Below are 16,272 nucleotides of genomic sequence, written 5' to 3' on the forward strand. Positions count from 1 at the left end.
CCATGGCTCACGGGCCCAGCTGCTCCGCAGCATGTGGGATCTTCCCAGACCGGGGCACGAACCCGCGTCCCCTGCATCGGCAGGCGGACTCTCAACCACTGCGCCACCAGGGAAGCCCGCTTTATTGATTTTTGAAAGCAAAATGAAAAGGTTGTAAATTGCGGGCAAAGATGTGTCATTTTCAGCCAAAAACAAAAACCAAGGAAGTTCATTAGCAGGAAACATTCACTGAAAGAAATTCTAGAGGATGTACTTCAGGCAGAAAAAAAGTTATCACAGATGGAAAGTCAGAGGGGCAGGAAGAAATGAAGAAATAACAAGCAAAGAAAATGTTAACTACATGAGGAAAAAAATTATAAAAAATTAATAGCAATGTTAATGATGATAATGATGATGATGATGATGTGTGTATGCTCACACAGGCATTTAGTGAGTTTCCATTCCTTTCCATTCCATTCCTACTAGAGCTAATCAATGAATTTGGTAAAGTAGCAGGATACAAAATTAATGCACAGAAATCTACGGCATTCCTACACACTAATGATGAAAAATCTGAAAGAGAAATTAAGGAAGCACTCCTATTTACCATTGCAACAAAAAGAATAAAAGAGCTAGGAATAAACCTACCTAAGGAGACAAAAGACCTGTATGCAGAAAACTATAAGACACAGATGAAAGAAATTAAAGATGACACAAACAGATGGAGAAATATACCATGTTCTGGATTGGAAGAATCAACATTGTGAAAATGACTATACTACCCAAAGCAATGTACAGATTCAGTGCAATCCCTATCAAACTACCAATGGCATTTTTCACAGAACTAGAACAAAAAATTTCACAGTTTGTATCGAAACACAAAAGACCCTGAATAACCAAAGCAATCTTGAGAAAGAAAAACGGAGCTGGAGGAATCAGGCTCCCTGACTTCAGAGTATACTACAAAGCTACAGTAATCAAGACAGTATGGTACTAACACAAAAACAGAAATATAGATCAATGGAACAGGATAGAAAGCCCAGAGATAAACCCACACACATATGGTCACCTTATTTTTGATAAAGAAGGCAAGAATATACAATGGAGAAAAGACAGCCTCTTCAATAAGTGGTGCTAGGAAAACTGTACAGCTACATGTAAAAGATTGAAATTAGAACACTCCCTAACACCGTATACAAAAATAAACTAAAAATGGATTAACGACCTAAATGTAAGGCCAGACACTATAAAACTCTTACAGGAAAACATAGGCAGAACACTCTATGACATAAATCACAGCAAGATTCTTTTTGACCCACCTCCTAGAGAAATGGAAATAAAAACAAAAATAAACAAATAGGACCTAATGAAACTTAAAAGCTTTTGCACAGCAAAGGAAACCATAAACAAGATGAAAAGACAATCCTCAGAATGGGAGAAAAATTTGCAAATGAAACAACTGACAAAGGATTAACCTCCAAAATATACAAGCAGCTCATGTAGCTCAATATCCAAAAAAAACCCAATCAAAAAATCAGCCATAAAAAGAAACAAAATTGAGTTATTTCTAGTGAGGTGGATGGACCTAGAGTCTATCATACAGAGTGAAGTCAGAAAGAGAAAAACAAATACCGTATGCTAACATATATATATGGAATTAAAAAAAAAAAGGTTCTGAAGAACCTAGGGTCAGGACAGGAATGAAGATGCAGATGTAGAGAACGGGCTTGAGGACACGGGGAGGGGGAAGGGTAAGCTGGGACGAAGTGAGAGAGTGGCATGGACATATATACACTACCAAACGTAAAACAGGTAGCTAGTGGGAAGCAGCCGCATAGCACAGGGAGATCAGCTCGGTGCTTTGTGACCACCTAGAGGGGTGGGATAGGGAGGGTGGGAGGGAGGCGCAAGAGGGAGGGGATATGGTGATGTATGTATACATATAGCTGATTCACTGTTATAAAGCAGATACTAACGCAATTATATTCCAATAAAGATGTGAAAAAAAATCCTGCTCTGAAAGATGTCAAAAACTTAGGCCAGATGACCTATAAGTGACAGGGCCAGAATTACAACCTAGTCAAATTCCATTTTTTATACCCCTGCTCACCCTAAGTGATGTATTTAAAAGGTGCCTCTGAGATTCTATTCCTATGTGACATATGAATTGCTAATAGTTAGCTGTTAAAAAAGACTGTAGTCCTTTCTCCTCTTCTCTTCCTGGTGCAGAGGAGTCCATAGCAGGCCTGAGGCAGAGTTTGGGGGAAGCAGGGAGTTTCATGGAGATGCACGGTCAGCATGCCCACCTGCATGGGGCACTGAGGCAAAGAGGGAGGTGTTATACAGAGAGGCTTCAGGAGCATGCCCACTGGCATGGGACTCAGAGGAGAGGAGGAGAGTGTTGCATAGACATACACAGCAGCACTCCCACTGGCACCCAAGGATTCAGGGAGCTGAAAGTGGGGTGCAGAAGTGCAGACAGACAAAAAATACTTTAGAATAATGCTGGAATTAAAAAGTTGCAAAAAAGCTGTAATGGCAAAAACAACACATGAAAGATTGGGTTAGATACTAACGCAGTTGCTGCTCACACTGTGCTTCTCCTTCTTTGTGTGCAGTGAATATAGGCTGGGAACTTTGTTCTCAGGCTCAGTACAATGCCAGGACAGGGAGGGTCTGCTTCTGCTCAGTGTTAGTGGGTCTAGAAGTGTCAGAATATGCACTTCTTTGTTACCCTGTTTCTTATGCATTGTCATAGCTGTCAGCATGAGAGGCATCCATTCTTCTGTATGTGCAAACTCTACTCCCAAACTGGCGATGGAGACTCAACCCTTTCCTCTTTATTTCCTTCCTTCTTTTCCTTGTTTCGGTCAGGTTTCAGTTGCTGGAAACAGAAATTACTCTAGATGTTTTAAGAAGAAAGATGCTCATGCAGGGAATTAGGTGCTTCCAAAATTGTTAGAAGAGCTGGAGAGGCAGGCTGTAGGCTGTGTCTTCAGAGGACCCGAAAACACCTCAGAACTGGCCTACCCAGGAAGCTGCTACATGTACCCGAGTCAGAAAGGTAGGTAATCAGGAGCCACCACCAGATCTGTCGACTTTAAGAACATACCAAATCTAGATCGCTATTTCTGTAACTTCCTGTCAATACCCACAAAACAAGTTACAGATACTGAAACACTTCTGTAGAAAAACTCAATGTCTACATGACTACGCTTTCAGCAGAAAACAACAAGGAAACAAGAAGTTATGCCCCACTTCATTTTCACCTTCCCAATCTCAAGTAGGTGCACCTCATTGGGAAACCTATTTCACAACCTCTTTCCAGAATGTTAAGTGCAAGAGAGTCTGGGAAACACGGTGTTTAGCTTTCCAGCCTCTGCATAACAGGGAAGTCCACTGAAATGAAGGGGGAAGGGATGCTGAATGGCAGGCCCCATATCTACCACACTCCTCCTCATCACAGCTGAGTGGGAGTTATCCTCTACTGTTAATCCCAAGAGACTGTCAGAGCAAACTTGGTATAAATTATAGTATACTACTTGCTTAGTTTGTTATTCTTTAATGGCAAAATTCTATACATGGAGCCAGGACCATCTCTTACTCAAAGACACATATGTGGAAGAAGAGCTAAAACCTACCCAAAAGTGAGAGAGAGATATAGTGACCTAAATTTTGGCATTCTTCAACACCAATATGCTCATACAGTGTGACTCAGCGGCTCTTCAGTATATACTGGTTAAATTACACTTCTCTCACTATCTTCTATCCCATTCCTATTCATTTTTCTTTGTTTCAGTTTCAAATTTAAAATAAGAATCATCTCTTTTTGCTGCATATCAAACCTATCTTACTTATAATCACTAGTCTGTGAGTTTTAGAAAATGACATAGCTGCAGTGTTTTTCTTCCAAAAAAGGAAGGGGGGGTTGCTTTTCTAAGCCCACTTTTACTTTTGTGATAGACCAGAAAATAAAAGGCAAGTGATAGTGATGAGATGGCGACCTCTACTAGAAAACAAGTGATTTTTGTCTTTCCCACTAGACTATGAGCTTCTCACAAAACAGGCAGATGCTCTTTTTTCTGTGTACCTGGTGCCTAGCATACTGCATGATACAGAACAGACAGCTAAAACACGTCTGTCGAATGAATAACCCAAATTACAATGGAAGAAGTAGAAGATGACACTTCATCATCATGAAGTCTCTTATCTTCCTATTTCACTCTCTTCCTCAACGTGGAAAAAGTGAAAAGGAGGAGCGGGAGGGAAATCTGAGTCATGAGGCTGACAACCGGGACCCCCACCATGTGAACAGAGTGAAACTGCCCAGAAGTACAAATCTTTCATCCAGTTCAGGAAAACCTCATTTCAGAGGGCCCTTAGTCCCAGATGCTTACTGACCACCCAGCAACTGGCATGATTCAATTTATCTTAGCTGGGCAGAAGAGTGATGTGAGAAGCAGACAACTGAAAACAGATCTGTACAGAGAAAGAAAGACCGAAGATGCGAGATGCTATGATCAGTTGGCTCTGCTGGAAGAAGGCGAGACGAGAAATCTGGAATAGCAGAGCCTACCTCTTAGTAACAACAGGGGAAGAAAGTCCAAGGCCAGCCTGATTGGGTTGGAGGCCAGTTTGAGATTATCTGCATTGAACAACTTATTGTAGCAAGCAGGGAGATAGGACTGATATGAAGAAAGCTATCATAGGTTCAACGCTGAATTATTTCCCTCTGATCTCTTCTACAGAATAATGGAACATTAGCTAGAATATTATCTTCAGCCATATGCTGACTGTTGTTCCTGAGGGGCTGCTGAGCTGCCACCATTTGTCCACCATCACTTTGTTTCTCTTCTGGTAGCAATAACTAAGAAATTAACTGCATCACATAATCATTCTCAAAACGGTCAGAGATAACTTGCTTGCATCAAGTTGCCCACTGTTTATAAACCAAGAACTTCCAAGAGAAATGTAAAAGACACTTTATAAAAGACGTTTTTTGAAGATACCAAGTTATTAAGAGAAGGCACTATTACAAAACTATTAGAAAATCTAAGCAATCAATCTAAATTAGGCTGAAGGATTTACAGTTAACTGGGTCTAATCCTGATAACAGGTACATGTGACAGTTTAGTCAATGAACAAGAATGCTTAAAATTTTTCCCCAAACTTAACTTGTCACTGTTAGACTAGATAGCCTTTAATTTCCCACCCATTCCCATTTTTTTTCCATTCCCATTTTTTAGACAATCACCAATAACACAGGGAAGGCACATCTCACTTAAAATGTAACTACTCTTTTCAAAAAGCCTTATTTTTAATAAGCGTTAAGGCATAACCAGCCTAAGTTATTTAGCTGAAAAGAGACAATTCTCAAATCACAGAATTTTGAGTGAACAGCTGTGGGAAGTTCTTTTAAATATTTATACTTTTTGGCTTAATTTTTAAAATATCAGTGAAGACCAGTGAAACACAGCATGAACTTTCCACACTTGACACTTGCTGCTAAATAGAAGGCGAAAAAAAAATCTATCTGCCTGCTTTCCCATCCCCGTCTCCTGTAAAGGGGTTTTAAAGGATTTCAGATGAAAAAGAAAAAACCCAAACAGCTAAAGACGATTCTTTTGTAAGTCTTCAGGTCAAAGTCCATAAAGTTAAGCCCAACGGGCCTCTCTGCCAGAGCAGGCTAATCAACAGCCGGGATGCTAAGCTCCAGGGAAATTCGCCCCACCCCACCCCCGCCCGGAGCTCACGCACACTCGGCCGGGGGTGGCAGGAAGGGGCAGGCGGGGTGCTGCGCGTGCCCCCGCGCTCTCACGCCGCTGGCTGCCTAGCCCCCCTCCTCATCACTTCCCGAAGGAAAATGACAAGGAAGGCGGCAGTTCCAGGGAAGAGCGGGGTGTAGAGTCTACAGGCTCGCGAAGAAAATGCGGCTCCCAAAAGCACCCCCCCCACCCCACCCGCCTGCGCGCGCCAGGCAGCCCTGGGAGTCCCCACGGCGCCCGGCGCGCTCCCGGAGCTCGCGCAGAGGGAGGAGGGCGCTGACAGCAGTCCCTCTGGCCGCCGCCGCCTCCTCCCGTTCGGCTGATGGGCAGCGCGAGGGGAAGCTCCCCCGCAGCCCCGCGGCCCTCGCACCTCGTCCTCCGGGACGCCGAACACCTCCACCGCGCAAGTTGCCATTTCCGAATGGTTCCAGCGAACCGGACACGCTCGCCCCTACCCAGAGAGTGGGAACTGTAGTGAGGAGGAGAGGGAGGAGAGGGAGGAGGCGGAGGAGGAGAGGGAGGAGGCGGGAGGAATTGGAGGAAGAGGGGGCGGTGTTCCCCTGGGCGCACAGCGACCCCAGTGGCCGGCCGGCGGCATGGCACGAGGAAGCAGGGCGGGGAGGGCCGGCCGCGCCTCGGTAGTGGCGCGCGTCGTGGGGCTCTGGGCGCGGGGGCCGCGCGCGGTGGGAAAACGTGCGTGCTGGGGCTCGGGTGGGAGGCGCGCGCGCGGCGCGGGCGCGCCTTCCGTCCCCACGCCAGGAGGATAGTGGCTGACGCGGCTGCCTCTGGGAGCCAGGCAGCTCCAGGGCATTGCGCCGAGCCGGCAGTGGCGCCCGGAGGCCGTCCGCCCTTCCCCGGGGAAAAAAGCTGCGGCTTTCCTCGGCAACAAGTCTCACTGAGATCCGCCCCAGAACTCGGCCTCTGACTAGCCACCTGGGATCAGGAGAGCTTAATGTTATTCTCCCCGCAAACTAAAAATCAGACCGCTTTTTTGTCGGTTAAGGCTGCCGATTCCAATAGAAGCTGGACCTTGAGACGCCCAGGCAAAGCCCAGTCTGAGCATGGTAGCAAACGAGGAGGCCTGTAGGGATCGCATCAGTCTTGGGCTCAGGATCTGAAATTCTCTCCTTGTGATTTGTAAACACTGTACTAATCAATGTTTCCTGTCATACGGTCTGTCCATCTTTAAAGCCTACCAATAACGTCTAGCCTCCAGGCTTAATGCTCTGAATCTGCTTAGCTAAGTAAGCCTTGATCTGCAGCACCACTGGAAGGTAGCGAAGAAGGGGGAAAATAAACTAGGGCCTCCTGTGCTATGGAATAATCATGCTTATTTTATAGTCATGTCTGATGGGGTTTATAGTTCCACAGTCACAGGAAGACTCTTACCAAATAAACCACCCAAAAACAGGATGGGGAAAATAAGCACTCATTGTCTAAGCCAGAATTAATATCTTGTCCTTTTCCTACAGTTGCAGAAATTTGCAAAACTCTAGAATCTCAAAATCTAATTTAAATTTTCCTTAAGGAATACAGAATAAACAATTTAAAATACCAATATTATTGGTTTGTTATACAAGATTTTGTTGTACTTTATGTTTGGCAGGGTCCATTTAATTTGTGTTATGTATGAAAATTCGATTAATACATCATCCAAATTTTATCATCTGTATTAGGCAGAAAGAAGTGGCAATTAAGTAAACATGAATGTAAAATTCCAGAAAGGTCAGGAATTGTTGGCTTAACTAAATTTAAAAAGCTATCATAGTATTAATGTCTTTGTTTTATAAACTGTCACATACTTGTGTTTTTTAGTAGGTTAGGAGTAAAATCTGAAAATATTTAGTATGCTCTTTTATTTTGGAAATAATACTTTTCCCTAATCTCTTTCTGATACACATTTTAATATCTCATTTTAAGTAGGACATTCATGTCATTTCAGGGCATGGTTTCAAACAGATATAGAAATAGCTTCCATCCTCCTACTAAAATTTAATGAATGGATGAGAAGGATACACACTACCTAAAACTGGTAATAAAATCAACCAGAAATCCCAGTGCTTTATAAAGTAAAGCATCAGCTCATATAGCTAATACGCAGTAGTGAAGATAATTCCAAATACCACTGATTTGACTCATGATTTCTTATTCTGTCTGAATCCAAAATCATAATAAGAATTAAGCAGGCAGTTAACTGACATATAATGAACTACAGTAATTATTATTTCCCAGCCAGAAGCTAGGAGAGGCCCTGTGCATCTGGTACCTGGAATTATAAGGAAGTTCAAATAGAGAAGGTGGTATTAGCTGGTGGTCCAATAATCACCACTACCATCAAGAAAGCTGTGTAGAATGAGAAACCCCTCTTCAATTGGACATGTCGCTCAATTGCATGGTATACTATGCAGGCTTTTTGCCCACCTAGGCTGCCTTCAACTAAGTTCATGTTGATTGGACTTGAATAACTATGTATGTGTACGATGATTTAAAAAATAGATATTATATTGTTCTCTTCTATAAAAGTCTAGAGGTAGGCAGGCCAGGGTAAATATGGCTACTTTGCTCCACAGAAGACATCAGAAATCCAGGAACTTTACAGCTGGCTGCTTTGCCATTTGTGAGTGTGGCCCTTATCTTCATAGTCCAGAGAGAGGCTAAAGCTCCAACCATTACATCTATGTTGTAGGCAACAAGATAGAGGAAGGAATAAAGAAAGGAGTTCAGGTCTCATGCTCGATTTTTAAGAAAGGCTAACAGAGCCTTCTACTTAAACTCTTAAAACAGATCTGAGTCACATGGCTGTATCTAAATACAGGATAGGAAGAGACTTTTTTCCCTGGGAAGACTTGCTGAGTTTCTATTACTAGAGAGGAATGGATATAGAAAGGGAATTAGCAGTCTCTGCCCTAGCATCTTCACCCTAAAGCATCCTTGGAGAAATCAGCCCTCTCATCTGTTTCTGGTATACAGGCCATGGAATTTTAGCTCAAAGATGAAAACCCCTTCAGGTCCTCCGACCTCTTTTATCTGCTCCTGGCCCTTCCACATCATTTTGTGGCTGCAGAGACATGGGGCCTATCTCCAGCCTACCCTTTGCCTTACTTCTACGGTACTGCTGCTGTTCCACTCTGGAATGAGGTAGGGAACGTGGGCACTTCTGTAAAGCTTTCTGTGTAAGACTGTACCCAAGACACAGGTCACCTCCACTCTTGGATTCCAGGAATCTAACCTTTAAGGGAAAATCCAAGTGTGGGAAGGGAGTTCTCAGAGCCTCTTCTCAGAGATAGTCACCATGTCTAGTACTGTCCAACAAAACTTTCTTCAGTGAAGGAAATCTTTTATATCTACATTGCCAATATGGTAGCCACTAGCTTACATGGCTATTCAGCTCTTGAAATGTGGCTAGTGCAACTTTTTAATTATTTAAATTTAAATAGTCACTTGTGGTTAGTGACCTCTATATCAGACAACACAGGAACTGTGTCTAACATGTCCAAAATTATAGAAACATTTTAAACTAAATTTTGAGTACATAGAAAAGATTATAAAAACAGGTAAGGTATAAAGAATAACAGTGAATTGGATACTAACATACTTATCACCCACTGTAAGAAAAAGAACATTACCAACAACTTTTTTCACCTCTTTTATGCTTTCCTATTCAATTTCCTTTTCTCCACTCACCAAAAGATAACTACTATTCTGAATTATATGTTTACCATTTTCTTGTTTTTTAAATTATTTCATCAGATGTATGTATTACTCAATAATGCATTATTCATTTTTGCTTCTTTATACGAATGCAATCATAAAGTGACTTGGATTCTTTTACTCACCATTCTGTTTGTGAGATTGATTCACAGTGATTTGTTTATGGTAGTTAATTTATTTTCACTGATGTGTAATATTCCATTGGATGACTCTATCACAATTAATCATTCTCCTGTTGTTCGACATTGGGGTGTTTCCAGGTTTTGTTCTGAATTTGTAAAGACCTTTTATTATATGATTTAGCTGTTTCAAACGTATACAGCACAATGTTTAGATAAATTACAGTGGCAGCTCTGAAATTTAATAATGGTTCAGAGTTTGTATCACTTGAGATAAATGAAGCACCAGTGATATTACTAATCTTTTCCCAAAGGTGCATTACATTCAAATACAAAAATGTCAATTTGTGGGCTTCCCTGGTGGTGCAGTGGTTGAGAGTCCACCTGCCGATGCAGGGGACACAGGTTCATGCCCCAGTCCGGGAAGATCCCACATGCCGTGGAGCGGCTGGGCCTGTGAGCCATGGCCACTGAGCCTGCGCGTCCAGAGCCTGTGCTCTGCAACGGGAGAGCGCCAAAAAAAAAAAAAAAAAAGTCAGTTTGTGATTATGGTGTTAAACATCTGATCCCACTATAATTTTTTTTTCCAATGAAGTAAATTCTAAAAGTTTTTCCCCACTGAAACCCAAATACAGCGCAGTGCTTCTTGCTTTAACTTTCTCTTCCATGCCACATTAAGGAGTTTGAACTTTACACAGCAATGAGAGTCAATGCTTCCCATTTTTTTTCTTTTTTTTTGGATTATTTTCTATTGTTGTTTTGATTAACTATTACAAATAATGCTACTATAAACAGTGTTGTTTATAAAGTCTTTTTATGGAATATCTTGTTATGCCAGAAAGTAATGAAACTTATGAGGGGGACATGTCAAAAGGACACAGGAGCCCACTTGAAGAGGTTCCCACTGGCCAAATACAGACTAACTTGAGCACCGAAATAAAGTGATAGCAACAGATTATAATCCAATGAATAAATCCAGTACTATGAGATTATAATCTAATGAATAAATCCAGTACTATGAGTCCACACTGATGTAAATTCTAATAGATGGGCAAATTCAAAGTTTGGCAAGTGAGAGTTTTACAGAGTTTGATGTTGTGTACATAAGGGAAAAAGCTGAAAGACACCACTGTAATTAAATGATCAAAGTGAACATCAGTAATGGAACAAATCGAAATGTTACAGCCTGATAGGATGCAATGAGAAGAACAGAGTATGACTTCAGTGCTATTCCTGCCCAACCTGAATCTAATCATCAGTAAACATCTCACAAATCCAACTTAAGGGACATAATATAAAATAACTGGCTTGTAATCTTCAGAAATGTCAAGGACATGGATGTCAGAGAAATTTGAGGAACTATTCCAGAATGACAGAGATTAAAGAGATAGTATTAATCAGGGTTCTCCAGAGAAAGAGAACCCATAGGATATGTGTGTGTATGTGTATATATATAAACTTATTGTAAGGAACTGGCTCACATGATAATCGAAGTTGGCATATCCAAAATCTGAACTTGGGCCAGCAGCCTAGAGACCCAGGAGAGCCAATGGTGCATATGAAGTCCAAAAACTGTTTTCTGGAGAATTTCCTCTTGCTCAGGGGAGGTGAGTGTTTCTGTTCTATTCAGGCCCTCAGCTGATTGAATGAGGCCCACCAATATTATGGAGAGCAATCTGTTTCACCCAAAGTTTACCAATTTAAATGTTAATCTCATCCAAAAACACCCTCTAAGTTAATACATAAAATTAACCATCACAGAGACATGACAAATAAGGCAACTCATGATTCTGAACCCCAATGCTATAAAAGACAGTATTTGGACATTTGCTGAAACATGAATATATCTGAGGATACATTAAATGGTTGTAATGTATGAATGTTAACTGCCAGATTATGATGATTATACTGTGGTTATGTAGATGAGAATGATCCTGTTCATAAGAAGTACACACTAAGGTATTAGAAGGTGATGGGGCAGCAAGTTGGCAAAGTACTCTCAAATGGTACAAGAAAAAATGTCTTTATACTTTCTGGACTTCCCTGGTGGTGTACTGGTTAAGACTCCATGCTCCCAATGCAGGGGGCCCAGGTTTGATCCCTGGTCAGGGAACTAGATCCTGCATGCCGCAACTAAGAGGACACATGCTGCAACTAAAGATCCCACGTGCCACAACAAAGATCCCGCGTGCTGCAACTAAGACCTGGCGCAGCCAAAAATAATAAATAAATAAATAAATAGATAGATAGATAGATTGCTTCAAATTATTTTTTAAAAAGAAATGACATTGTTCTGGTTAAAAATAAGTATCTCCAATAAAAGGAACCCAGGTACCTTGGAGAAAAGGCTGATTCTAGGACTGGGGCAGGGAATATACAAGATGAACCTGGAGCATCTTTTAGTGCCAGAAAGTAAAGAAGTGCTCAAAAAAAATCAAACCCACAATTACCACAGCTGGAACAGTTTGAGCAACAAAATAAATAAATATTGGATTATAACCCAAAGTATACAATAAATATACGTCTGTAATGATATATATAAATCATTTAGTAAATAAATGGGGGCGTAGAGACAAATCTTTGTGTGAAATTCAAAATAATTTATGTAGATACTTCACCCTCCACCCCAAGGAAGGGGAGCCTGACCTACCACTGCTACAGTGTGGGATGAGCATAGTAATTTTATCCCAAAGGTTACAGTACGGAAAGGGAGGAAAAAGAGGAACTTTATTTATTTTACTTTTATTTTTACGTTTATTTAATTTATTTATTTTTGGCTGTGTTGGGTCTTTGCTGCTGTGCGCGGGGCTTTCTTTAGTTGCGATGAGCGGAGGTTACTCTTTGTTGTGGTGCACAGGCTTCTCATTACGGTGGCTTCTCTTGTTGCGGAGCACAGCCTCTAGGCATGCGGGCTTCAGTAGCTGTGGCACGCAGCCTCAGTTGTTGTGGCTAGCAGGCTCTAGAGCACAGGCCCAGTAGTTATGGCGCACGGGCTTAGTTGCTCTGCAGCATGTGGGATCTTCCTGCAACAGGGCTCAAACCCGTGTCCCCTGCATTGGCAGGCGGATTCTTAACCACTGTGCCACCAAGGAAGCCCCGAGAGGAACTTTATAGCGGAGAAACCTGACAAGCACTGCCTCAGGCAGGTGTTCAAGGTCAACATCAATAGTGATAAGTGATGATAATATGTACCCTTGATATGATGGGATGAAAGTAGCACCTTACCTCTGTGAGGCCAAAAACTATAACCCCAGTCTAATCATGAGAAAAACATCAGACAAATCCCAATAGACAATCTACAAAATACCTGATGAGTACTCCTCAAAACTGTCAAGGTCCATCAAAAACAAGGAAAGTCACAGCTGTGAGGAACCTAGAGAGACATGATGACTAAATGTAATAGTGTAATGTGGTATCCAGAATAGGATCCTGGAACAGAAGAAGGACATTAGGTAAAAACTACGGAAATCTAAATAAAGTATGAATTTTAGTTCATAATTATTGTAAAGGGAAGATCCTGTTTCTTCCTTTCTATGTAAGGAAAAATCCAGTTCTTCCCCATTGTGTTTCTCCCCTGTGTATCTCCTTTACCTTTACAGAGAACATGTCACTTCTGACACTTCTGGTCACTAAATATGTAGACGTTTTTCCCCATACCAACAAGCAATTCCTGAACACCAACTCAGTGTCCTACAATTCAGCTTCATTCTGATACAATACAATTCAGCTTCATTCTGATACAAGCTAGCCAGAGATACCATCAGATTCCACAGGTTAAGTTTCAGTCCTAAAAGACTACCCTCCTCACCTTACCTCAGACACCAGTCACAAGCCCAGGTTATCTCCTGTACTTCTGAAGGACAGGCTATAGATGAGATGCTAACGACCCCCTCCTTGGGTTTGATTAATTTGTTAGAGCAGCTCACAGAACTCAGGGAAACATTATGTTAACCAGTTTATTAAAGGATATGATAAAGGATACAGATGAACAGCCAGATGAAGAGAGCTCTGGAAGGGTCCCAAGCACAAAAGCTTCTGTCCCCATGGAGTTGGGGTGCCTCACCCTCACAGTGTGGATGTGTTCACCAACCTAGAAGCTCCTCAAACCCCATGCTTTTGGGATTTTATGGAGGCTTCATCACACAGGCATTATCTATCATTAACTCCATTTTCAGCCATTCTCCCTTCTCCCAGCCCTCATCCAGGAACCCATGCAGAGTTGTCTCATTAGAACAAAAGACAGTCCTATCACCCATGAAATTACCACCCAGAGAATTACAAGGCTTTCAGAAGCTCTGTGTCAGGAACAGAGATCAAAGATCAATAGTAGAACAAGAGATGTTCCTAGTGCTCTTATCACTTAGGAAATGCCAAGGGTTTTAGGAGCTCTGTGCTGGGAACTGGGGGCAGACATATTTTCTATTATCTCATAATAATGCATCAAGGTTTTTTTATTAATTACAACAAACGGACCATACTAACATAAGATGGCAATAACAGGAGAAACTGAGGGTGGGGTGGAGAGGCACTCTCTGTACTCTCTTCACAATTTTTCTGTAAATCTGAACTGTTCTAAAAAGTAAAGTTTAAAAATAAATAAATCTTAGCGTCTTTCAAAAAGTTTTACAATTTTCTCCACTGTGGTCTTGCATATATTTTGCTACATTTATCCCAACATACTTTGCATTTTTCCTTGCTACTGTAAATTTAATGTCTTTTTTTAAATTACACACCCTAATAGTTTATTGCTGGTGTACAAAAATACAACAGTTTTGTACATTTACCTTAGTATTCAGCAAACTTCCTCAACTTTGTTATGTCTAAAATAATTATTTTCACTTTCACACATTCAGTAACATCTTTGAATGACAATTTTGCTTGTTCCTTTCCATTCCTCTCAACTTGTGTGTTTTTTTTTTATCTTAGTGTCCTGTCTAACAGATCGACATGGTGATAACAGGCATAATTGTCTTATTCCTGGTTTTAAAGAGAATGATATTTGCTGCAGGGTTTTGGATTTTGTTTTCATTTGGGGTTTGTCTTTTTCTTTCTATCCTTTATTTGGTTGAGAAGCTCACTCCTATTCCTAGTTCACTAAGATTATTGGTCATAAATGGACACTGAATTTTACTTAACAGTGTCTTCTGTATCTTTTGAGATGGTCTTTTTTCTTTTAATCTTCTAGTGTGGTCAATTTTGGTTAAGTTACAGTAATCAGTTATGGTAAATTTTAGGTGTAAAGATGTAGTCATTCCAGATTTCCCCAGTCTCTTCAGGCTTTAACTCAATCAAATAATTATTTTTCTTTTCTCCCCATTCTCTCACGAGTAGAATCTAAGTACGAGGAGCTTACGTGTGGTCACAGCCATGGAGGAGGGTGACTGGTTTTTTCCTGTCGTCCCTCCGTATTGTAATTCTAGCTGTTGTCAGGTCACCTATCATTCTCTGGCTGTTGTCCCATCTCTAAGGGCTCTCCTGGTTCACTGGCCCTCTCTCAACCATTTTCCACCCTCTTTTAGGATTGTGGAAACTTCTGCATGCTATCCCCTACTACTTTGGAGACTGAAATCTTGGCAGCTGGACTCCAGCACACTGTCAGATCACACACTATCATCATTTCTACTATAGCTATTATTTGCTGCTAGGTATGCTAGCCAAGGAGAACTACCTGGGGCTTACCGTCTCACAGGGATCCCGATAGGAAGTGGGCACACACTTCCTCTCAGATCTCCACCATTATTTGGGAATTATATCACTGTCTCCTGCTGATAGCTCAGCAGTGAGGATGTAGGCTGGGAGAAGGGTCCTTTCTCAGAGACACTCAACTATATCTTGTTTTCACCTCCAACTCTCTCTTAAGGGTAGGAAAACTGGCTCTTTTATCTTCACTCATTCTACCGAAATCTGATGCTAATGGCATCAACTTTGGCTCTTGGCACTCAAAATCCAGGCTTTTGAAACTCAAAAAACCTTTTTTTCTCAACCTATTTTTTCTACTAGGAGATTCAAAACTCTATTTTGAAACTTATAAACTGAACATGGACTCATCTTTCTCTTTTCATTTCTGTAGTAACAGCCCTCCCCCGAGGGCAGTAAATATGGAAAGCACTGCTCACTGCTGCCTGGGTTGGAGGAGAGAGAGGGAGGCAGGATATTCCAGGAATAATGAGTAATTATCAACAATAACATTTCACAATAATATTGTGCACAGCTTCCACACCCTTAGCTCTTTCATAAGCTTCACACATGTGTTTCCCAGTAGCTAACTCTGCTTGAATATCTTTAAAAACCCTTAAATTTAATAGATCCAAAGATGAACTCACCATTGTCCTATATTCTGTGTGTCTGGAAATGGCATTACTGTCTACCCAGTAGAAACTTCTGAGTATCCTCAAATTCTTACCACCTACCCCTTTTCCCACCATCAATTTGTTATATAATGGAAATTCTTCTCCCTCCAATCTCATTATAATATTTTGTCTTATTGGTATCCATGGCTAATGTCGGTGTACCAACCACTCTCTGCTTATTGGCTCAGACAGATAGGTAACTCTTCATCCTTCCTAAGCCACCTGTGTCTTCTGAGACAAAGATTTGTATGCAGGTAGTTTATTTTGGGTCATGCTCCCAAGCAGTGGTGTGCTCAGACTCAGCTCCTACTGGCTCCCAAGGACCAACTGGACCGACTATGCATATCT

At 41.4% G+C, this 16,272-nt stretch overlaps 1 protein-coding gene across 1 annotated transcript in view; it reads right to left on the bottom strand.

Annotated features, from left to right (window-relative positions):
• NEDD4 (NEDD4 E3 ubiquitin protein ligase) overlaps positions 1 to 6,256 on the bottom strand; it is a 151,174-nt gene extending 144,918 nt beyond the window's left edge. Inside the window, exon 1 of the mRNA XM_081227372.1 lies at positions 6,115 to 6,256. Coding sequence (XP_081083498.1) covers positions 6,115 to 6,159 — 45 coding nt within the window. The 5' untranslated portion in view covers positions 6,160 to 6,256. The remainder of the gene's footprint in view (positions 1 to 6,114) is intronic.
• Between the last annotated feature and the right edge of the window lie 10,016 nt (positions 6,257 to 16,272).

The sequence above is a fragment of the Mesoplodon bidens genome, assembly GCF_964165515.1.
Source record: "Mesoplodon bidens genome assembly, chromosome: 3".
NCBI lineage: Eukaryota > Metazoa > Chordata > Mammalia > Artiodactyla > Ziphiidae > Mesoplodon > Mesoplodon bidens.